This window comes from Nerophis lumbriciformis, linkage group LG39, assembly GCF_033978685.3.
Source record: "Nerophis lumbriciformis linkage group LG39, RoL_Nlum_v2.1, whole genome shotgun sequence".
Lineage (NCBI taxonomy): Eukaryota > Metazoa > Chordata > Actinopteri > Syngnathiformes > Syngnathidae > Nerophis > Nerophis lumbriciformis.
This window is the reverse complement of record NC_084586.2, coordinates 4395762-4421897: the sequence shown is the minus strand read 5'-3', so window position 1 is coordinate 4421897 and position 26136 is coordinate 4395762. Positions and strand designations below refer to the sequence as shown.

Genomic DNA, 26136 nt, shown 5'->3' with positions numbered 1-26136 from the left:
TTCGTCGCCCAAACAGATTCTTTGGATGTGATAAATGCCGAAGTTTTATTTACGGAGGCAATAATTGAGCATGGACTTCCAATCGCACTGGCTGATCACATGGGACAGTTAATAATGTAATGCAACCTTTAAAAATCATTACGCGGTGATCGCGATCCCAAAAATAAACTTTTCTTGCATGATAATGTCCAGAAAAATTCGCTTTATATTACTATAGAGTCCTTTTAACGAATGAGTTTGATGGTTTATCACAAACCTTAAATGAAAGAAGTCCTTTGTTCTCCTGCACCATGGCCTTGCTTCGTGTTTGGTGCGCCATCCTGTCAGCTGTATTTCACAGCACGACATACTGTTAAAAGTGTTTATACTATTTATACTTTCAATTAACAAATTGAAGTCTTGTGAAAGGTTGACAGGATAACTGGCATTAACTGTCAAAATAATTTCAAACTATTGCAGTTAGCTTACAGAATAAACATGTCAATCAACCCATATGATTTTTGCTGTAATATTTTTGTTTTGAAAAGTCACTGTGACTGATAGAAAAGTGATGGTTTTAGCAACATTTTAACCTGTCTGAATGCTAATAATCATTTTGCGTCGGGGGGCGAAGCCCTGAACCCTCCACCAGGACTTTGTCCTGGACCTACCGGGGCCTGCGGCCCTTGGACCCTGGCTACTAGGTTTTTCTGATTTAAAAGTTGGCAGGTATGGTGAGGTTATAAAGCTTTTGCCTGTTAAAGAAAGGAGACTGATCCAACGCAGCACAGACTTGCGCGTGCCACGCTGTCACGACCCAGACGCAGACCAGTGCGCAATCATATGGGAGCCGCGCTGAGCGCACCTCCAAGCGCGTCTCGCTGCCGGCGGCGGCCAGGTATGGGCCCACGCTCCAGCGCCATCCATTTTCAGGGCTAGTTGATTCGGCAGGTGGGTTGTTACACACTCCTTAGCGGGTTCCGACTTCCATGGCCACCGTCCTGCTCTCTATATCAACCAGGGTGAGCCCCACCCCTTTCGTGAGCGCACTGCCACCCCTGTTACGCGCCCCCGGCAACAGGGGTGGCAAGCAGGTAAGCTGCGCGGGCGGAGCGCGCGGAGTGACCCCTGTTACGAGCCCCCGGCCACGGGGGTGGCGGGCAGGTAAGCTGCTTACCTGCTGCGCGTGACTCCGGCCGCGGCGAAAGCGGACGAGGCGGGGTGTCGGTGCGGTGGGCGCGGTGGTGATCCTGGACGTGCGTCGGGCCCTTCTTGCGGATCGCCTCAGCTACGGCTCCCGGTGGGGCCCTCTCGGGGGAAGGGGCCTCGGTCCCGGACCCCGGCGAGGCGTCCCTTCTCCGCTCCGTAAAAGTGTCCATCTCTTTTCTTTTTTTTTCTTCTGTTGTGGCATATGCAGCAGGTGCCTGCTCGTTTTTCGTATGTGGGTAACAACATTTAACTATGTATATATATTTCCCAATTGGTTTAACTGCCACCCGCAAAAAAAAAAAAAAAAAAATCTAATTAATCCGCCCGACCCGACCCGCGAGCGGATAAAATCTTATTTTTTTAAATTTCATCCGCCCGATCCGCGGATAATCCGCGGACTCCGCGGTTGTGTCCGCAAACCGCGCATCTCTACTGACTGGGCATTTCTTTGAGTTCTTCTCCAGGCCACGCCCCCTTTCTCTCCCTCCTGCAGTGCTGCTCGCCCACAGTACGTGTCCTCTGCTTACCTGTCAAAACGTTCTATTTTGCCAGGAAATCCAGCTTTTGTCCTTCTTTCCTGGCATATAAGTGAAGTGAAGTGAATTATTATACATATACAGTATATACCCGGTCCCGTTTTGTTTGTTTGGGCTACTGCCGCGACGGAGTCACTCGAAAAGCGTCCGTCCGCAACACTCGGAGCGCGGGCTTGTTAAAGGAGCGCCACGAGTTTCATGATCCATCAAATAATGTGACAGAGATAGACGGACATGAAGACGACAGAAAATATATTTATGACAAAAATGCAAACTTTGTGTAAATATCTTGACAAATATGAGATGATTATATAAGTATTTAATATTTCAGAAACCTTACAATGTATTAAATCCTTAAAATGTTATAAAATGGAGTAGATGAGTTATTGTGATGTAGCGATATGTCATATAGTGACCAATTTTCCCAGGCGATTTTCCATATTTTGAAATAAAATGTTGATGCTCCTATTAGAAACACGTAATACAGTTTGATGTTTTTTGCTGCTAAACACAACATCAAACATTATGTCACTACTGGTCCCACCTTTCCTAAAAAATAATGTTCAGAAAACCACTTAAAGCCTTGTCCCGATGTTTACTGACATATCATATTAATGTTTGAATAACTTAAATAACTCGAAATATCACTTATCGGCATCTTCGACTGCTAACAATCGGTATCGGCCCTGAAAAAAAAAACATATCAGTCGATCTCAACTTCCTTGTCTTTGACCTTTTGAGGTCCGAGGATCTGCGGCGGTGCCAGGCGGCCTGCGCCCGGCAGACGGCGACGTACGAGAGCAAGCACCTAGGCGGCTTCAGGAGGATCTTTCCCCGGGAGGCGGGCGGGGGAGACAAGTACGAGAAGTTCTTCGACCAATGCAACGCGCTGGTCCAGACCACGGAAGTTTCCAGAGCCCGTCAGGAGCGTGCCAGGTGCGTTTGGAGATGTAGCCATACGGTAACCATGCTGGGCTGTTGCTAGGCAGAACTACTTCCAGGTAAAGGTCGGCGTCTCATTCAAATGCTGCAAAGCCTAAGGAAGAAAAAACAATTTAATCCCCTATGAATTATACTCATGTTATAATTATATGTACATCCTGACTCTAAATCGATTCATAATTTTCAAAATTGTTTGAAAAAAATAAATTTCAAAAATGTATTTCATACATTTTTGTAGTAATACATTTTTAAAAAGGTCTTTTTAGAAGGAGCTTTTCTAACCTATAACCTGTCTTTTGAAAAAGTTTCATTATAATGATTATACCAAATATCACATTGCAAGAATCGGTTTTGAACTGAGAATTGACTCTGAATCGAATCGTCACCCCAGGAATCGTAATCGGATCGAATTGTTAGGCGCCCAAAGATTCACACCCCTATGTGTTATTAGTTATTAGTATCGACATATCTTTTTCTGGTTACATTATATTGTTTGTTATATTCTTCTGTTGTTTCTGTTAGTTTGGCAGATCAGTAAACACTCCTTTAAACTAGAAAAACTGAAACAACTCCAACTTGAAGTTGTTTAATGATAGTCTCCATAATGAAGTTACTGTAAAACTAAGCACACAAGGAAATTACATATATATATATATGTATATATATATATATATATATATATATATATATATATATATATTAATATACCTTATTTAGATATAGATATATATATATATATATATTAATATACTTTATTTATATATATATATATTAATATACTTTATTTATATATATATATATATACTGTATATATATATATATATATATATATACTGTATATATATATACATATATATATGTATACTGTATATATATATATATATATATATATATATATATACTGTGTATGTATATATATATATATATATATACACACACATTAATATATGTATATATATATTAATATACCTTATTTTGATATATATATATATATATATATATATATATACACACACATTAATATATGTATATATATATATTAATATACCTTATTTTGATATATATATATATATATATATATATATATATATATTTTTTTTTTTAATTTTAAATTTTTTTTTTTTAATATATATGTATATATATTTATATATATGGTATTTAAAATAAATGAAAAAGAAGGACAACTAAAACAATACAGGAAAAATACAACTAAAATTGATTAAATCAAGAAAAAGTATACAAATAAAATAATATTAATAATAAGGAGCTCAACACACAAACACACACATGCACGCACACACACACACTGAGTTTTACATTCCATTTCTGATATTAGTAATGTAAATAATATAAAATAATTTATAGTATTTTACACTTATCATGTTTATGAATGTACACACATATATGTATTAGTTGCCCCCCTTTTTCATTTGTTTGTAAAACTGTATATACCCCACACTCACATGTATATATGCATATGTATGTATGTACTTTAACTTTAACTTTATATATGTGTGTATATATATATATATATATATATATATATATATATATATATATATATATATGTGTCTGTGTGTGTGTGTGTGTGTGTGTGGTATATATATATATTTTTTTAAACAAATGAAAAAGGAGGGCAATTAAATCAATGCAAGAAAAATAAAAGTAAAACTGATTAAATTGACAAAGAATATAAAAATCTAACAATAATATAACTAATAATAATAATAATAAGGCTTGCGATGAGGTGACGACTTGTCTAGGGTGTACGCCGCCTACCGCCCGAGTGCAGCTGAGATAGGGTCCAGCACCCCCGCGACCCGGAACGGGACAAGCGGTAGAAAATGGATGGATGGATGGAGTTTACACACACACACACACACACACACACACACACACACACACACACACACACACACACACACACACACACACACACACACACACACACACACACACACACACACACACACACACACACACATACTCTGAAGCCTTCTGATAGGCCCTGCTGTTTCACATTTCACATTCAATTTCCAACAATAATAATGTAAATGATATAAAATATAGTATTTTACACTCACCCTATGGCAGCACTCCCCAAACCTAATTCTTATCATAATTCTTAACATGTCCATTTTACCATGTTCTGCACTCCGATAAGTATTGAATTACTGTATTTACTGTACTTGTGTGTGTACTTCTCTGCTTGGGCATTAAAAAGGAGGTCAGAGGTCATTAGCGACTTGCTCGGAAGAACAAAGCTTTCACTTTGCACTTTTAATAGTTTTATTACGTGAGCAACGAATCCTTAAGACATCAATATTTCCATCCATTCATTTTCTACCGCTTGTCCCTTTCGGGGGATGCAATTTCACCTAAAAAATATGAACAATTCTCTTATTTTGTTGGATTTTCACGCCACCAGCACCCTCTGGTGGCGAGAAGTGTGACAAGCGTGACAATCAGCCCTCTGTTTTTGCAGGCAGCAACTGCAGCAGCAGCGGGACAAGCAGCGGGACTGTCTGGGGGAGACGGCGGGGGAGCGGGCCAGACCTGGGCCCACACGACACAGACCGCGCACAGGCCGCCCGGAGGCGGCCCCGCAGCCGGTGAGGCCTCAGGCTGCAGCTGGGCCCGCCACAAGAGGGCGCCCTGGAGCCCTTTGTGCCAGGATGAATTGTGCTCCTCCTCTTTGACCCACTGGCGGTATTCAAACGAGCCAGATGAGGCCCGCCACTTAAGCATGCAACGAAAACTAATCACGTTTCCTCGCCGCTGCTCCTCAGCCTGCTGCTCCGGTCCCGCTGAAGAAGGAGGACGAGGAGGAGGAAGAGCGGCTGGAGGTGCTGCTCCAGAGGAAGAAGCTGCTGCTGGGCTTGGGGGTGGTCCGGCAGATCCGCCAGCTGTTGCAGGGCCGTAACCAGGCCGGGGCGGTCTTGCAGGACGCCGTCCCCCATAAGCAGCGGCCGAGGCAACTTTTGAAGGTGAGCGTGCACGTCAACTCACACACTGTGGCGGGCACGTGTACTTGTGGACAAAAGACAAAACAGGAACTTTGTACCCCTTGCAGTTGGACTTTTTGACGCCCTATGCTCAAAACACGTCCTGCACTTTCACCTCTAAGAAGGTACGTGACCACCGAAAACTTCACTTTCATCCTCGCACTAGGGCTGGGATTCTTTGGGCACCAAGAAGTTCCATTCCGATTACGGGGTGACTATTCGATTCAGAATCGACCGTCCATTCAAACCGATTCTCACAATGTGTTATTTGGTTTAATAATTATTAGGGCTGTGAATCACCACACGATTCGAGTCGAAACAATTTGATTCAAAACAATTCTCGATTCAAAATCAATACTTAATTAATAGCATTGGGTGCCAGTTCTATAGTAAATTACATTCCTCCATAAAATACATAAACAGCTCTGATTCATTTATATATTACTTAAAAGAAAACTGGTTTTGTTGAATGAAATTCTAGCCAAATATTTAATTAAGTCAAATACAAATAAGGCAACAAGAGAAGTGTCCAACACTTCACTTTCTCTAAAGTCAATCTGTGCAGCAGATTTGATCATCAATACTATGATTCTGTGATCAACAATATGATTTCCCTAAATGGCTGTACAGGGCAGGTTGGAAAAAAATGTAATTGTGAAGTGAAGTGAATTACATTTATATAGCGCTTTTTCTCAAGTGCTTTACATAGTGAAACCCAATATCTAAGTTACATTTAAACCAGTGTGGGTGGCACTGGGAGCAGGTGGGTAAAGTGTCTTGCCCAAGGACACAACGGCAGTGACTCGGATGGCGGAAGCGGGGATCGAACCTGCAACCGAGCTATATCATCATATCAAATCGTGTTTTTGTTGTTGTTTTTTTATCAATTAAGAATTGTTACAAAAAAGAATTGCGATTAATCTGAAAATCTATCTTTTTGACACATTTAATAATTATAATTGAACTTTTTCAAAACGGACTACAGGTTAAAAAGCTCATTTTGGTGGGACGGATTTGTATCAACAACATGTAACAATGTATCAACAATATGTAATGATGTATCAACCACATGCAACAATATATCATCAACATGTAACAATGGATTAACTACATGTAACAATATATCAACTACATGTAACAATGTATCAACAACATGTAACAATGTATCAACTACATGCAACAATATATCATCAACATGTAACAATATATCAAGTAAATGTAAAAATATATCAACTACATGTAACAATATATCAACAACACGTAACAATATATCAATTAAATGTAAAAATATATCAACTACATGTAACAATATATCAACTACACATAACAAAATATCAACAACATGTAACAATATATTAACAACATGTAACAAGATATCAACATGTAACAATATATCAACTACATGTAACAATGTATCAACTTTTTATTGATCAAACCACACAATTGTTTTAGCTCAGACCTACTTCCTGTTCATGTCTGCAGTGCAAAGCCTTCTGGGTAATGCACCGTATTTTTCGGAGTATAAGTCGCTCCGGAGTATAAGTCGCACCGGCCGAAATTTTCATAATAAAGAAGGAAAAAAACATATATAAGTCGCATTTTTGGGGGAAATTTATTTGATAAAACCCAACACCAAGAATAGACATTTGAAAGGCAACTTAAAGTAAAGAATAGTGAACAACAGGCTGAATAAGTGTACGTTATATGAGGCATAAATAACCAACTGAGAACGTGCCTGGTATGTTAACGTAACATACAGGTAAAAGCCAGTAAATTAGAATATTTTGAAAAACTTGATTTATTTCAGTAATTGCATTCAAAAGGTGTAACTTGTACATTATATTTATTCATTGCACACAGACTGATGCATTCAAATGTTTATTTCATTTAATTTTGATGATTTGAAGTGGCAACAAATGAAAATCCAAAATTCCGTGTGTCACAAAATTAGAATATTACTTAAGGCTAATACAAAAAAGGGATTTTTAGAAATGTTGGCCAACTGAAAAGTATGAAAATGAAAAATATGAGCATGTACAATACTCAATACTTGGTTGGAGCTCCTTTTGCCTCAATTACTGCGTTAATGTGGCGTGGCATGGAGTCGATGAGTTTCTGGCACTGCTCAGGTGTTATGAGAGCCCAGGTTGCTCTGATAGTGGCCTTCAACTCTTCTGCGTTTTTGGGTCTGGCATTCTGCATCTTCCTTTTCACAATACCCCACAGATGTTCTATGGGGCTAAGGTCAGGGGAGTTGGCGGGCCAATTTAGAACAGAAATACCATGGTCCGTAAACCAGGCACGGGTAGATTTTGCGCTGTGTGCAGGCGCCAAGTCCTGTTGGAACTTGAAATCTCCATCTCCATAGAGCAGGTCAGCAGCAGGAAGCATGAAGTGCTCTAAAACTTGCTGGTAGACGGCTGCGTTGACCCTGGATCTCAGGAAACAGAGTGGACCGACACCAGCAGATGACATGGCACCCCAAACCATCACTGATGGTGGAAACTTTACACTAGACTTCAGGCAACGTGGATCCTGTGCCTCTCCTGTCTTCCTCCAGACTCTGGGACCTCGATTTCCAAAGGAAATGCAAATTTTGCATGGTTGGGTGATGGTTTGGGGTGCCATGTCATCTGCTGGTGTCGGTCCACTCTGTTTCCTGAGATCCAGGGTCAACGCAGCCGTCTACCAGCAAGTTTTAGAGCACTTCATGCTTCCTGCTGCTGACCTGCTCTATGGAGATGGAGATTTCAAGTTCCAACAGGACTTGGCGCCTGCACACAGCGCAAAATCTACCCGTGCCTGGTTTACGGACCATGGTATTTCTGTTCTAAATTGGCCCGCCAACTCCCCTGACCTTAGCCCCATAGAAAATCTGTGGGGTATTGTGAAAAGGAAGATGCAGAATGCCAGACCCAAAAACGCAGAAGAGTTGAAGGCCACTATCAGAGCAACCTGGGCTCTCATAACACCTGAGCAGTGCCAGAAACTCATCGACTCCATGCCACGCCGCATTAACGCAGTAATTGAGGCAAAAGGAGCTCCAACCAAGTATTGAGTATTGTACATGCTCATATTTTTCATTTTCATACTTATCAGTTGGCCAACATTTCTAAAAATCCCTTTTTTGTATTAGCCTTAAGTAATATTCTAATTTTGTGACACACGGAATTTTGGATTTTCATTTGTTGCCACTTCAAATCATCAAAATTAAATGAAATAAACATTTGAATGCATCAGTCTGTGTGCAATGAATAAATATAATGTACAAGTTACACCTTTTGAATGCAATTACTGAAATAAATCAAGTTTTTCAAAATATTCTAATTTACTGGCTTTCACCTGTATTATGGTAAGAGTCATTCAAATAACTATAACATATAGAACATGCTATACGTTTACCAAACAATCTGTCACTCCTAATCGCTAAATCCCATGAAATCTTATACGTCTAGTCTCTTACGTGAATAAGCTAAGTAATATTATTTGATATTTTACGGTAATGTGTTAATAATTTCACACATAAGTCGCTCCCGAGTATAAGTCGCACCAAACTAAGAAAAAAACTGCGACTTATAGTCCGAAAAATACGGTAGTATATAAACATTGACATCCTGGTTGACATGTATTTATATTTCTTCAACAATTATTGATCCAGGTTAAGACAATTAAAAACTTGTTTTCTAGTGCCCCCAAAAAATCGAGTCACATCTGGAGTCTACATCAATTCATCATTTTCAAAAATCGGTTTGAAAAATCAACATTTTTATTTTTGTAAAAATCCATTTTTAAAAACACATTCTTAGGTCATCTCAATGCAACCAGATGGCATAGCCATCTGTAACCTGAACACCTTTTGAAAAAGTTTCATTATAATTATTATACCGAATAATACGTTGAATTGAGGATCGATTCTGAATCGAATCATCAACCAGGAATCGGAATCGGATCAAATCGTTCACACCCTTTCAATAATTTCATTTGCAATGCAGCATTTACATGTTGCAGTTGTTGAAGTGTGATAATAATCTCTCGTTTATCAAACAAAAAACTTAAAGCCATTGATCGCTCTAAACAGTTCACACGTGTTCTTCGGGCGTTGGAACGTAAATGAGAGTTTAAGACTTTTCAAGAGTAAAACATACACGGAGAAAGTCTGCAACTTGTGGACGACAATAAGGAAGCCTTTGCTGTGTTTTTTGTTTTTTTTAATAGTTAAAAGTAATTATAATTATTAGTGATAATATCAACAACATGTAACAATGTATCAACAACATGTAACAATGTATCAACAACATGTAACAATATATTAACATAACAATATATTAACTACATGTAAGAGTATATCAACAAAATGTAACAATATATCAACTATATGTAACAATATATCAACAATATGTAACAATATTTCAACAATGTGTAACAATATATCAACTACGTGTAACAATATATCATCAACATGTAACAATATATCAGCATGTAACAATATATCAACATGTAACAATTTATCAACTACATGTAACAATATCTCAACTACATGTAACAATATATCAACATGTAACAATATATCATCAACATGTAATAATATATCAACATGTAACAATTTATCAACAACATATAACAATTTATCAACAACATGTAACAATATGTCAACATGTAACAATATATCAACATGTAACAATATATCATCAACATGTAACAATACATCAACATGTAACAATTTATCAACAACATGTAACAATATGTCAACATGTAACAATATATCAACATGTAACAATATATCATCAACATGTAACAATACATCAACATGTAACAATTTATCAACATGCATGTAACAATATATCAACTACATGTAACAATATATCAACTACATGTAACAATATTTCAACATGTAACAATTTATCAACAACATGTAACAATTTATCAACATGTAACAATATATCAACTACATGTAACAATATAGCAACATGTAACAATATATCATCAACATGTAATAATATATCAACATGTAACAATTTATCAACAACATATAACAATATATCTACTACATGTAACAATATATTAACAACATGTAACAATTTATCAACAACATGTAACAATACATCAACAACATGTAACAATATATCAACATGTAACAATTGATCAACAACATGTAACAATATATCAACTACATGTAACAATATATCAACATGTAACAATATATCAACATGTAACAATTTATCAACAACATGTAACAATATATCAACATATAACAATATATCATCAACATGTAATAATATATCAACATGTAACAATTTATCAACAACATATAACAATATATCTACTACATGTAACAATATATTAACAACATGTAACAATTTATCAACAACATGTAACAATATATCAACAACATGTAACAATATATCAACATGTAACAATTGATCAACAACATGTAACAATATATCAACTACATGTAACAATATATCAACATGTAACAATATATCAACTACATGTAACAATATATCAACATGTAACAATATATCAACATGTAACAATTTATCAACAACATGTAACAATATATCAACATGTAACAATTTGTCAACAACATGTAACAATATATCAACATGTAACAATATATCAACATGTAATAATATATCAACATGTAGCAATTTATCAACAACATGTAACAATATATCAACATGTAACAACATGTAACAATATATCAACTACATGTAACAATATATCAACATGTAACAATATATCATCAACATGTAACAATTTATCAACATGCATGTAACAATATATCAACATGTAACAATATATCATCAACATATAACAATGTAACAACTACATGTAACAATATTTCAACATGTAACAATTTATCAACATGTAACAATTTATCAACATGTAACAATTTATCAACAACATATACCAATATATCAACTACATGTAACAATATATCAACGTGTAACAATATATCATCAACATGTAATAACATATCAACATGTAACAATTGATCAACAACATGTAACAATATATCAACATGTAACAATTTATCAACAACATGTAACAATATATCAACTACATGTAACAATATATCAACATATAACAATATATCATCAACATGTAATAATATATCAACATGTAACAATTTATCAACAACATATAACAATATATCTACTTCATGTAACAATATATTAACAACATGTAACAATTTATCAACAACATGTAACAATATATCAACAACATGTAACAATATATCAACATGTAACAATTGATCAACAACATGTAACAATATATCAACTACATGTAACAATATATCAACATGTAACAATATATCAACATGTAACAATTTATCAACAACATGTAACAATATATCAACTACATGTAACAATATATCAACATATAACAATATATCATCAACATGTAATAATATATCAACATGTAACAATTTATCAACAACATATAACAATATATCTACTACATGTAACAATATATTAACAACATGTAACAATTTATCAACAACATGTAACAATATATCAACAACATGTAACTATATCAACATGTAACAATTGATCAACAACATGTAACAATATATCAACTACATGTAACAATATATCAACATGTAACAATATATCAACATGTAACAATTTATCAACAACATGTAACAATATATCAACATGTAACAATTTATCAACAACATGTAACAATATATCAACATGTAACAATTTATCAACAACATGTAACAATATATCAACATGTAACAATTTATCAACAACATGTAACAATATATCAACATGTAACAATTTATCAACAACATGTAACAATATATCAACATGTAACAATTTATCAACAACATGTAACAATATATCAACATGTAACAATTTATCAACAACATGTAACAATATATCAACATGTAACAATATATCAACATGTAATAATATATCAACATGTAGCAATTTATCAACAACATGTAACAATATATCAACATGTAACAACATGTAACAATATATCAACTACATGTAACAATATATCAACATGTAACAATATATCATCAACATGTAACAATTTATCAACATGCATGTAACAATATATCAACATGTAACAATATATCATCAACATATAACAATGTAACAACTACATGTAACAATATTTCAACATGTAACAATTTATCAACAACATGTAACAATTTTTTCAACATGTAACAATTTATCAACAACATATACCAATATATCAACTACATGTAACAATATATCAACATGTAACAATTTATCAACAACATGTAACAATATCTCAACTACATGTAACAATATATCAACATGTAACAATTTATCAACAACATGTAACAATATCTCAACTACATGTAACAATATATCAACATGTAACAATATATCATCAACATGTAATAATATATCAACATGTAACAATTTATCAACAACATATAACAATTTATCAACAACATGTAACAATATGTCAACATGTAACAATATATCAACATGTAACAATATATCATCAACATGTAACAATACATCAACATGTAACAATTTATCAACATGCATGTAACAATATATCAACTACATGTAACAATATATCAACTACATGTAACAATACATCAACATGTAACAATTTATCAACAACATGTAACAATATGTCAACATGTAACAATATATCAACATGTAACAATATATCATCAACATGTAACAATACATCAACATGTAACAATTTATCAACATGCATGTAACAATATATCAACTACATGTAACAATATATCAACTACATGTAACAATATTTCAACATGTAACAATTTATCAACAACATGTAACAATTTATCAACATGTAACAATATATCAACTACATGTAACAATATAGCAACATGTAACAATATATCATCAACATGTAATAATATATCAACATGTAACAATTTATCAACAACATATAACAATATATCTACTACATGTAACAATATATTAACAACATGTAACAATTTATCAACAACATGTAACAATACATCAACAACATGTAACAATATATCAACATGTAACAATTGATCAACAACATGTAACAATATATCAACTACATGTAACAATATATCAACATGTAACAATATATCAACATGTAACAATTTATCAACAACATGTAACAATATATCAACATATAACAATATATCATCAACATGTAATAATATATCAACATGTAACAATTTATCAACAACATATAACAATATATCTACTACATGTAACAATATATTAACAACATGTAACAATTTATCAACAACATGTAACAATATATCAACAACATGTAACAATATATCAACATGTAACAATTGATCAACAACATGTAACAATATATCAACTACATGTAACAATATATCAACATGTAACAATATATCAACTACATGTAACAATATATCAACATGTAACAATATATCAACATGTAACAATTTATCAACAACATGTAACAATATATCAACATGTAACAATTTGTCAACAACATGTAACAATATATCAACATGTAACAATATATCAACATGTAATAATATATCAACATGTAGCAATTTATCAACAACATGTAACAATATATCAACATGTAACAACATGTAACAATATATCAACTACATGTAACAATATATCAACATGTAACAATATATCATCAACATGTAACAATTTATCAACATGCATGTAACAATATATCAACATGTAACAATATATCATCAACATATAACAATGTAACAACTACATGTAACAATATTTCAACATGTAACAATTTATCAACATGTAACAATTTATCAACATGTAACAATTTATCAACAACATATACCAATATATCAACTACATGTAACAATATATCAACGTGTAACAATATATCATCAACATGTAATAACATATCAACATGTAACAATTGATCAACAACATGTAACAATATATCAACATGTAACAATTTATCAACAACATGTAACAATATATCAACTACATGTAACAATATATCAACATATAACAATATATCATCAACATGTAATAATATATCAACATGTAACAATTTATCAACAACATATAACAATATATCTACTTCATGTAACAATATATTAACAACATGTAACAATTTATCAACAACATGTAACAATATATCAACAACATGTAACAATATATCAACATGTAACAATTGATCAACAACATGTAACAATATATCAACTACATGTGACAATATATCAACATGTAACAATATATCAACATGTAACAATTTATCAACAACATGTAACAATATATCAACTACATGTAACAATATATCAACATATAACAATATATCATCAACATGTAATAATATATCAACATGTAACAATTTATCAACAACATATAACAATATATCTACTACATGTAACAATATATTAACAACATGTAACAATTTATCAACAACATGTAACAATATATCAACAACATGTAACTATATCAACATGTAACAATTGATCAACAACATGTAACAATATATCAACTACATGTAACAATATATCAACATGTAACAATATATCAACATGTAACAATTTATCAACAACATGTAACAATATATCAACATGTAACAATTTATCAACAACATGTAACAATATATCAACATGTAACAATTTATCAACAACATGTAACAATATATCAACATGTAACAATTTATCAACAACATGTAACAATATATCAACATGTAACAATTTATCAACAACATGTAACAATATATCAACATGTAACAATTTATCAACAACATGTAACAATATATCAACATGTAACAATTTATCAACAACATGTAACAATATATCAACATGTAACAATATATCAACATGTAATAATATATCAACATGTAGCAATTTATCAACAACATGTAACAATATATCAACATGTAACAACATGTAACAATATATCAACTACATGTAACAATATATCAACATGTAACAATATATCATCAACATGTAACAATTTATCAACATGCATGTAACAATATATCAACATGTAACAATATATCATCAACATATAACAATGTAACAACTACATGTAACAATATTTCAACATGTAACAATTTATCAACAACATGTAACAATTTTTTCAACATGTAACAATTTATCAACAACATATACCAATATATCAACTACATGTAACAATATATCAACATGTAACAATTTATCAACAACATGTAACAATATCTCAACTACATGTAACAATATATCAACATGTAACAATTTATCAACAACATGTAACAATATCTCAACTACATGTAACAATATATCAACATGTAACAATATATCATCAACATGTAATAATATATCAACATGTAACAATTTATCAACAACATATAACAATTTATCAACAACATGTAACAATATGTCAACATGTAACAATATATCAACATGTAACAATATATCATCAACATGTAACAATACATCAACATGTAACAATTTATCAACATGCATGTAACAATATATCAACTACATGTAACAATATATCAACTACATGTAACAATATTTCAACATGTAACAATTTATCAACAACATGTAACAATTTATCAACATGTAACAATATATCAACTACATGTAACAATATAGCAACATGTAACAATATATCATCAACATGTAATAATATATCAACATGTAACAATTTATCAACAACATGTAATATATCAACATGTAACAATATATTAACAACATGTAACAATTTATCAACAACATGTAACAATATATCAACAACATGTAACAATATATCAACATGTAACAATTGATCAACAACATGTAACAATATATCAACTACATGTAACAATATATCAACATGTAACAATATATCAACATGTAACAATTTATCAACAACATGTAACAATATATCAACTACATGTAACAATATATCAACATATAACAATATATCATCAACATGTAATAATATATCAACATGTAACAATTTATCAACAACATATAACAATATATCTACTACATGTAACAATATATTAACAACATGTAACAATTTATCAACAAAATGTAACAATATATCAACAACATGTAACAATATATCAACATGTAACAATTGATCAACAACATGTAACAATATATCAACTACATGTAACAATATATCAACATGTAACAATATATCAACATGTAACAATTTATCAACAACATGTAACAATATATCAACATGTAACAATTTATCAACAACATGTAACAATATATCAACATGTAACAATTTATCAACAACATGTAACAATTTATCAACAACATGTAACAATATATCAACATGTAACAATATATCAACATGTAATAATATATCAACATGTAACAACATGTAACAATATATCAACTACATGTAACAATATATCAACATGTAACAATATATCATCAACATGTAACAATTTATCAACATGCATGTAACAATATATCAACATGTAACAATATATCATCAACATATAACAATGTAACAACTACATGTAACAATATTTCAACATGTAACAATTTATCAACAACATGTAACAATTTATCAACATGTAACAATTTATCAACAACATATACCAATATATCAACTACATGTAACAATATATCAACATGTAACAATATCTCAACTACATGTAACAATATATCAACATGTAACAATTTATCAACAACATGTAACAATATCTCAACTACATGTAACAATATATCAACATGTAACAATATATCATCAACATGTAATAATATATCAACATGTAACAATTTATCAACAACATATAACAATTTATCAACAACATGTAACAATATGTCAACATGTAACAATATATCAACATGTAACAATATATCATCAACATGTAACAATACATCAACATGTAACAATTTATCAACATGCATGTAACAATATATCAACTACATGTAACAATATATCAACTACATGTAACAATATTTCAACATGTAACAATTTATCAACAACATGTAACAATTTATCAACATGTAACAATATATCAACTACATGTAACAATATAGCAACATGTAACAATATATCATCAACATGTAGTAATATATCAACATGTAACAATTTATCAACAACATATAACAATATATCTACTACATGTAACAATATATTAACAACATGTAACAATTTATCAACAACATGTAACAATATATCAACAACATGTAACAATATATCAACATGTAACAATTGATCAACAACATGTAACAATATATCAACTACATGTAACAATATATCAACATGTAACAATATATCAACATGTAACAATTTATCAACAACATGTAACAATATATCAACTACATGTAACAATATATCAACATATAACAATATATCATCAACATGTAATAATATATCAACATGTAACAATTTATCAACAACATATAACAATATATCTACTACATGTAACAATATATTAACAACATGTAACAATTTATCAACAACATGTAACAATATATCAACAACATGTAACAATATATCAACATGTAACAATTGATCAACAACATGTAACAATATATCAACTACATATAACAATATATCAACATGTAACAATATATCAACATGTAACAATTTATCAACAACATGTAACAATATATCAACATGTAACAATTGATCAACAACATGTAACAATATATCAACTACATATAACAATATATCAACATGTAACAATATATCAACATGTAACAATTTATCAACAACATGTAACAATATATCAACATGTAACAATTTATCAACAACATGTAACAATATATCAACATGTAACAATTTATCAACAACATGTAACAATATATCAACATGTAACAATTTATCAACAACATGTAACAATATATCAACATGTAACAATATATCAACATGTAATAATATATCAACATGTAGCAATTTATCAACAACATGTAACAATATATCAACATGTAACAACATGTAACAATATATCAACTACATGTAACAATATATCAACATGTAACAATATATCATCAACATGTAACAATTTATCAACATGCATGTAACAATATATCAACATGTAACAATATATCATCAACATATAACAATGTAACAACTACATGTAACAATATTTCAACATGTAACAATTTATCAACAACATGTAACAATTTATCAACATTTATCAACAACATATACCAATATATCAACTACATGTAACAATATATCAACGTGTAACAATATATCATCAACATGTAATAACATATCAACATGTAACAATTGATCAACAACATGTAACAATATATCAACATGTAACAATATATCATCAACATATAACAATGTAACAACTACATGTAACAATATTTCAACATGTAACAATTTATCAACAACATGTAACAATTTATCAACATTTATCAACAACATATACCAATATATCAACTACATGTAACAATATATCAACGTGTAACAATATATCATCAACATGTAATAACATATCAACATGTAACAATTGATCAACAACATGTAACAATATATCAACATGTAACAATTTATCAACAACATGATAATCTCTTGTTTATCAAACAAAAATGAGCGACATTGATCACTCTCAACAGTTCACACGTGTTCTTCAGGCGTTGGAACATAAATGAGCGTTTAAGACTTTTCAAGAGTAAAACATACACGGAGAACGTCTGCAACTTTGCTGTGTTTCTTTTTTTTTTATAATTAAAAGTAATTATAATTATTAGTGATAATGAATGAATGAAGTCTGTTTGCTAGAAAAGGAGTAAAAACTATTTGTTTTTTGAGGTGAAGTTTCCACTTAAATCATTGATAACAACCTCATGAAATCACTAATTGACTCAATGTTAAAAAAAAAAAAAAATTACACCACCTCACAACATAGCAACTTTTGCCACAACTTTCTAAAAAAGCTGCCGCCAAGTCAGCCGTTTTAGGCCAAAGATGGCCCAAAAGGCCCGAGCGACATCCTGGAGGGACTGACAAAGGTTTCTTTCACTGCAGAGCTCGCTCAAGAACGTAAACACGCTCGAGGCAGAAAGCCGCCACAGGCCAAGAGACAAAAGGCGGCGCTTCAGTGTTCGGAAGGCCCTCAGACGAGGTGAGAAGTCCCGCCTTTCAGCGCACTTGAAGGACGTCGCCATTTCTGACCCGGGACGCGTCGAAGCAGAGTCTGATCTTGTTTTAGTCCGAGGCGTGCCCTCGGCGCCTCGCCGCGAGGCCGCTGGGAGCTCCGACCGACGCCCGCGCGATGTGGTCCCCAGAGGACGCCATGACACCCATCACAGCCCCTCAGACCTGCACGGCCTCTCGGTCAGCGCCACTCGCCCCCTCCCTGTGCTCAGGAGGCCCGGCCTGTCCCGCACGGCGAAGGACGGCGAGACCACAAAGCAGATCCTGCAGCACTGCAGGATGTCCCGAATGAAACAGTCCAAGATTTAACATCACTTTGTTTTGCTCTCAAATGTGCCAACTTGAACACAAACAGGCCTATAAAATAAATTCAAATTGCATATCTTTTATTTGTTTGGGTTTTCACATCCATTTTCCACCGCTTGTCCATTTAACTAAATGAAGTTCTTGATGGAATCCCACAAAATGATGAAAACATTTTCCATTCAAGAAATGTTACAATTTCATTAGATTAGTTTTTTTTAATTCAAAAACATGACTTTATATTTGAAACAATTACTATTTTCTTTTCTTTCTTTTTTTTTTACAAAACGAAAATGTTGGAAGCATTTTCTCTTTTTGTGCTGCAGAGGCCATAAAACTTTACAACGTTTGTCAGCTGCTTTGCCTCTCACCACCAAAAGAAGCCAAATTGTCCTAAAAAAGAAAACAAGAAAAAAAAAAAGAACATTACAGGTAGCACTTTAGGGACTAACAAATTGACTGTATTGTAAAATATTAAAATAATGAAAATTTGAATTGGATGACGAAACGAAATCACCACTAATTAAAATCGTAATTACTTTGAAACGAAATATATTTCAATAAAGCATTTTTTCTGTGCAAATGTGTTTTGATTCAACTTTAACGAACAAAGCAATTAAAAAAGAAAAAACAACAACAGGAAAATAGATTTTCTACAAAAACAGAAAATATTATTTTACTAAATTACATCAAAATAGCATAAAAACTATTATTATGGATTTTATCCAGTTGACATGTTCCATTATTATTTTTTCCGGCATTTTCAGAGTGTTTTTTTTTTTTTTTTTTTTGTGAGCAAAATAAAAGGCCCACAAATTGGAATGTGTTGCCTGTCTCCTTTTTATTTATGGTTTTATTGCGTCTGTAAATTCCGGAAATCCTCTTTCAAGCAGGACACGACTGCCAAACACATTTGCTTCCAACCAAAGCAAACAAAAACAAAAAAATAATAACGAAATAAATTACGAGTTGAGTTGATTTGATGTGATTTTTGATGCACAGCAGCGGAGGAGAAAAATGACATTTATGAGCAGCAAATAAGACATTATTATTATTATTAAGAAGCAATTAAATATATTTTCACATTTTATTATATTTAAACCGTAACGTTGACGGAAGTAAATAGAAACAAGAAAAAAAAACATTCTTGGCCTTACGTTTTGCTGCGGATCTTCTGGAAGAAATGCAAGATTTCTGGCGACGAGCTGCAGCGTCTGAGGCGCAAAAAAAAAAAAAAAGAAAAAAAAAAAAAAGGCGAAAGGTGCACTTTATGAAAATTTACAACTTTGCTGTGGAACTTTACGACTCAGGCGGCGCGGGGATTGGTCGCCGGGATCATGTGGCCGCGCCACAACTTCGTGTCCCCCAGCAGCTCGTACTGCAGCTGCTGCGTGCCCGTGGACCACGCCGGGCCAGCCTTTTCTCGGCACCATCGTGACCCCCCCCCCCAAAAAAAAATGTGCGAAGAAGGGGAGAAAAACGCGCACAATTCGCACACATGCGCGCTCGGAAAGATGGAGGCCGTCTGCGCGCGCAAAGACGGAGCTTTAAAATGGCGAGGTGGGATATTTACATTTTACCTCCACTGGATCCTTTTTCATCCGATGGGGACACGAAGATGCAACACAACACACGTGACGGGGCGATCCACTCAGGTAAGGCCGTGCACGTGCGTGTCCAAAAGGTTTTGTGTGCACTTAAAAGCGTGGGTTTTTGCTGCATGCACGAGAGGCCTGCAGGTGAGACCTGCGTGGGGGACGTTCTTCTGCGTGATCTTTTTTTTTTTTTTTCAAAGGCTTGTACAATACAATCACTTGTAAGGGGAAATGTGTGTAAAATCCACACAGAAAAAAACAAGTGGCGTGACTTTGAAACGGTTGTGGTTTTTTTTGTTGTTTTTTTGCAGCCACGGTCGCCATCTTGGCTGCAAGCGGCCTGCACGTAACATGTTTTGTTGAGTGGAATTTGGATTTTAAAAAGTGGAATTGGTTTGTTAAATATATTTTGTGTGACTTTTATTGCTTTATTCCATTTTTTTTAATTTTTTTATTATTATGATCATTATTTTTTTTTTATTATCATCATCATCATTATTAATTATTATGTAATTTAATGGATTTTTTTGAATTCATTTTTTATTTGTATTTATTTACTGTATTATTTCTCCTGCAATTCATCAGTTTCTCGTCCGAAAAGGAGTAGGAAGAAGCAGATCTTATTCGATCCAACCCCTTTTCGTATCACAGCAATAACTCGCGCGTGTTAGTACACATAATGAAATTATGCAATAGATCAATAAATACGAGTAATTTGATTAATGCTTTTTAATTTAATCATTTTTTATGTGCAGAAACGGTTTATTAATAGTGTTGAATAAATACAACGTGACGTTAAACCACATTTTACACAGCTATTTTTATTTATTGTTGTTGTTTGTGAGGTCACGTGGGGCGGCTGAAACGCATTTTTATTTATTGTTGATGAAAAAAGATGAAAAAAAAGGCGATTAAAAAGAACAATTATGTCACTAATGGCGTCACTGATCAAATGTGTTGCGCTCTTCGAGACGATTGACGCGTTCTTTTTAAAGATGATCACCGGAAGATTTGTCACGAGTGGGGGGGTTAAACGGTTTTAATGAGGGCGCGTGTCCGCGCGTCGCGGCGTCCGCGCGTAAAGACAGCCTCCATGTAAAGACACCCGGGACCCGGTGCGCGCAACAAGAGACCCCCCCACGGGCGCAGTGCACGCAGGCGCGGACGGGCGGCGATTGGCCAGAGGTGATCAGGTGGTACACTTCCCCCGTGAAGTCAGTGGCACCTCGCAGCCCCCCCCTCCCTCCCCCCTCTCTCAGCTAAAACCAAATCTCCGATAAAGTAATGGCAAAAGCACTTGGACTATAAAAGACAACAAATCATTTTCCTCCGGAGTGCGCCCCGTTGTCCACCCAATGAGTTCCTATTTTGTCAACTCAACTTTCCCCGTGTCGCTACCGGGAGGACAGGACTCTCTCCTGGGCCAGATCCCCCTGTACGCGTCGGGGTACAGCGACCCGTTGAGGCACTTCTCCGGCGCGGCCGCCTATGGAGGCGCCGCCGCCGTGCAGGACAAGGTCTACCCGGCCTCCTACTACCAGCAGACGGCCATCTACGGCCGGGCGGGCGGCGGAGCGGCGCCGTGCGGCGACTACGCCGCCGCGGCCGGGGGCTTCTACAAAGACGCGGAGGGCTCGTGCGCCTTCTCCGGACGCGGCGATCCGCCGCCGCCGCCGCCGCCTCTCTTTGGCGCGCAGGAGCACAAAGCCGAGTGCGCGGACCCGAGCGCGGGCATGAGCCTGGAGGACAAGTCGGCGCTTATCTACCCTTGGATGCAGAGGATGAACGCCTGCTCGGCCGGTGAGCATCTCGCCTCAGCATCATGACCCCCCCGAACGCGCGCACACCTCAAAATTGAAAAAAACAAACAAACACAAGTTGTATTTTTTTTTTTTTAAATGCATGCAAAAGCTTATGAAAATAGAACAAAGTCCTATTTGATGTGATTTCGATGTTTTCACTGTGCACCCCCCCCCCCACCCCTGCAATGTTGTTGTGCTCCGCGCAGGCCCGTTCGGCAGCGGCGGCCGCCGGGGCCGCCAGACCTACACCCGCTACCAGACCCTGGAGCTGGAGAAGGAGTTCCACTTCAACCGCTACCTGACCCGCCGGCGCCGGATAGAGATCTCGCACGCCCTGTGCCTGACGGAGAGACAGATCAAGATCTGGTTCCAGAACCGCCGGATGAAGTGGAAGAAGGAGAACAAGCTGCTCAATCCGCCCAAGACGCCCGAGGAAGAGGAGGAGGAGGCGGAGAAGAAGAGTTAAAAGAGGGCGCACAAAAAAAAAAAAAAAAAAATGTGGTGTGCTTTAGAGCCTTTTATGTTCGGTTTTTAGGGACTATGCAAACATGTACAGAAGTTGTTCCTCGTCTAGTCCGGTGTTCCGTCTCTACGTGCACGTCCTGTATCCTCTGTGTAACTGTACATAATTATTATTATTTATTGCTGTAACGTGTTGGACGCAATTGTACATACAAATAAAGGCTTTTTTTTTGGATGTAAACACTCTGACTGACCTTTTTTTATTATTATTATTGTTATTATTATTAATATATTCACTGGTGTGCGTCACGTAAAATGACAAATGACGGGGTGGAGGAGGCCGGGCGGCACTTCCCACCTGCGGCCACACGATGGCGCCGTCCGCCCGCGCGCCAAAGGGGGAGGCGCCGCCGACCGGAGCCTATAACGGCCATTATTTCGTCATCATTTGTACGCGCCGAGCATGAATTACCTCTCCGAGTCATCAGAGAGGATTTACGACTGGTCAACAAAGGCACGTGATCCTCCGGCGCGCGCCCATATTTGGCGGCACACCTGGCGAAGTACAGTAGGGCGGCTTCATTGCGTATAATTCATGATTTGCGTCCATAAATCGCAAGCACGCAGGATTATAGCGACAAAGATCTACAAATCGAGGCTTTAAAAATCCGCGCAAATGAGCTCTTACTTTGTAAACTCCTTCTCGGGGCGCTACCCGAATGGCTCCGACTATCAGCTGCTGAATTATGGGACTAACGGCGCAGTGAGCGGCTCCTTCCGAGACCCTGGCACCATGCACTCCGGGGCGTTCGGCTACAACTACAATGGCATGGACCTGACCGTCAACCGCGGCGGCGGAAGCGCGGGAGGAGGAGGAGGCGGTGGAGGCGGTGGAGGAGGCGGAGGAGGAAACGGACACTTCGCCGTGCAGCAGCGGGAGGACGCGCGCGGGTTCGGCCAGGACCCGGCGCGCTACCGCCAGACGCCCGGATGCTCGGAAGCGGCGCTGGACGTGAAGAGCGCGTCGCCGCCGCCGCCGCTGTGCGAGCGGAGCGCCACCATATCCGACAAAAGCGGCGGATTCACGGAGATCGACGACGCCGTCGCCGCCGCGTCCGTCGCCCCGGACGCGGCGGACGGGGCGCGCCAGGAGCCCGGCCTCGCCACCTCCTCCGCGGCCACCGACTGCCACACGCCGCAGATCTTCCCCTGGATGAGGAAGCTGCACATCAGCCACGGTATACGCACACTCTCACCCGCACCTCCAACCGCCCCAACTAACCCCCTCATCATCCTCCCCATCCTCCTCCAGACATGACCGGCCCGGACGGCAAGCGCGCCCGGACCGCCTACACCCGCTACCAGACCCTGGAGCTGGAGAAGGAGTTCCACTTCAACCGCTACCTGACCCGCCGGCGGCGGATAGAGATCGCGCACGCCCTGTGTCTTTCCGAGAGACAGATCAAGATCTGGTTCCAGAACCGCCGGATGAAGTGGAAGAAGGACAATAAGCTGAAGAGCATGAGCCTGGTGAGCGGGGCCAGCGCCTTCCACAACTGAGCCCTGATAATTACAGTAATAATGTGGATAATAATAATAATTATTATAATAATAATAATGGTTCTAGCACCTTTGCAGCATGTTCTTGTGTCTATGTGCTCCTTTACGTGTCGTGTAAATATTCTTCCCTGGCAACTTCAGCTCTTTTCTCTCGTGGAGGTGAAAAAAAAAAAAAAAAAAAAAAAAAAATTTACAAAAAAAAAAAAAAAAAAAGATTGTAAAAGTGAGGTGCGCGCGTCAGCTCCTCCGGACATTTTTTTTTTTTTTTTTTTTTTTTTTTTTAGTTTTGGAGTGCGTCTGTGCCGGTTGTTTTCATGCTGTCACGTGACTCGAGGCGTGTGATGTCAACTTTGGATGGGCTTTTTGTAGACGTGTCGTCAAACTCTTAGCGCTTCGTGGAAATAAAATTAAAAAAAAAAAAAAAAAAAAAAAAAAAAAAAGTGTCTCTGCTTTATCCCTCTTTTTGAGCCCGAATTAATTCCAAAAAAAAAAGAAAAAAAAAAAAAAGACAACTTACCTGACATGCGAAATGACGTCATGGTCAGACTCGGTGAATAAAGTCCAAAAAAATAGCGTGGAAATAGACAGCTCTTTTCTCTCATGGAGGTGAAAAAAAAAAAAAAAAAAATTCCAAAAAAAAAAAAAAAAAGGATTGTAAAAGTGAGGTGCGCGCGTCAGCTCCTCGGGACATTTATTTTTTTTATTTTTTTATTTTTTTT

The 26136-nt window shown here is 35.5% G+C and overlaps 3 protein-coding genes across 11 annotated transcripts in view; all 3 read left to right on the top strand.

Moving 5' to 3' along the window:
* Window positions 1–20286, top strand: part of ttll6 (tubulin tyrosine ligase-like family, member 6) — a 52924-nt gene extending 32638 nt beyond the window's left edge. For all 9 annotated transcript variants that reach the window (XM_072912722.1, XM_072912723.1, XM_072912721.1 and 6 more), the window contains 5 exons: window positions 2466–2660; window positions 5152–5278; window positions 5456–5653; window positions 5740–5796; window positions 19567–20286. In XM_072912722.1, coding sequence (XP_072768823.1) covers window positions 2466–2660; window positions 5152–5278; window positions 5456–5653; window positions 5740–5796; window positions 19567–20004 — 1015 coding nt within the window. In that variant the 3' untranslated portion in view covers window positions 20005–20286. The remainder of the gene's footprint in view (window positions 1–2465; window positions 2661–5151; window positions 5279–5455; window positions 5654–5739; window positions 5797–19566) is intronic.
* A 2662-nt stretch (window positions 20287–22948) lies between these two features.
* hoxb6b (homeobox B6b) lies at window positions 22949–23861 on the top strand. Its single transcript, XM_061931710.1, has 2 exons — window positions 22949–23393; window positions 23602–23861. The coding sequence occupies exons 1-2, from the start codon at window positions 22949–22951 to the stop codon at window positions 23859–23861; spliced, it is 705 nt and encodes a 234-aa protein (XP_061787694.1).
* A 672-nt stretch (window positions 23862–24533) lies between these two features.
* Window positions 24534–25478, top strand: LOC133577705 (homeobox protein Hox-B5b-like). Its single transcript, XM_061931684.1, has 2 exons — window positions 24534–25095; window positions 25170–25478. The coding sequence occupies exons 1-2, from the start codon at window positions 24534–24536 to the stop codon at window positions 25415–25417; spliced, it is 810 nt and encodes a 269-aa protein (XP_061787668.1). The 3' UTR covers window positions 25418–25478.
* Window positions 25479–26136: the final 658 nt, after the last annotated feature.

What these genes read in the sequence shown, in the direction of transcription:
- hoxb6b (XM_061931710.1), top strand. Translation starts at nt 22,949, where the DNA reads ATGAGTTCCTATTTTGTCAACTCAACTTTCCCCGTGTCGCTACCGGGA. An exon ending in GATGAACGCCTGCTCGGCCG is followed by an intron (nt 23,394 to 23,601) that starts GTGAGCATCTCG and finishes TGCTCCGCGCAG; the next exon opens with GCCCGTTCGGCAGCGGCGGC.
- LOC133577705 (XM_061931684.1), top strand. Translation starts at nt 24,534, where the DNA reads ATGAGCTCTTACTTTGTAAACTCCTTCTCGGGGCGCTACCCGAATGGC. An exon ending in GAAGCTGCACATCAGCCACG is followed by an intron (nt 25,096 to 25,169) that starts GTATACGCACAC and finishes ATCCTCCTCCAG; the next exon opens with ACATGACCGGCCCGGACGGC.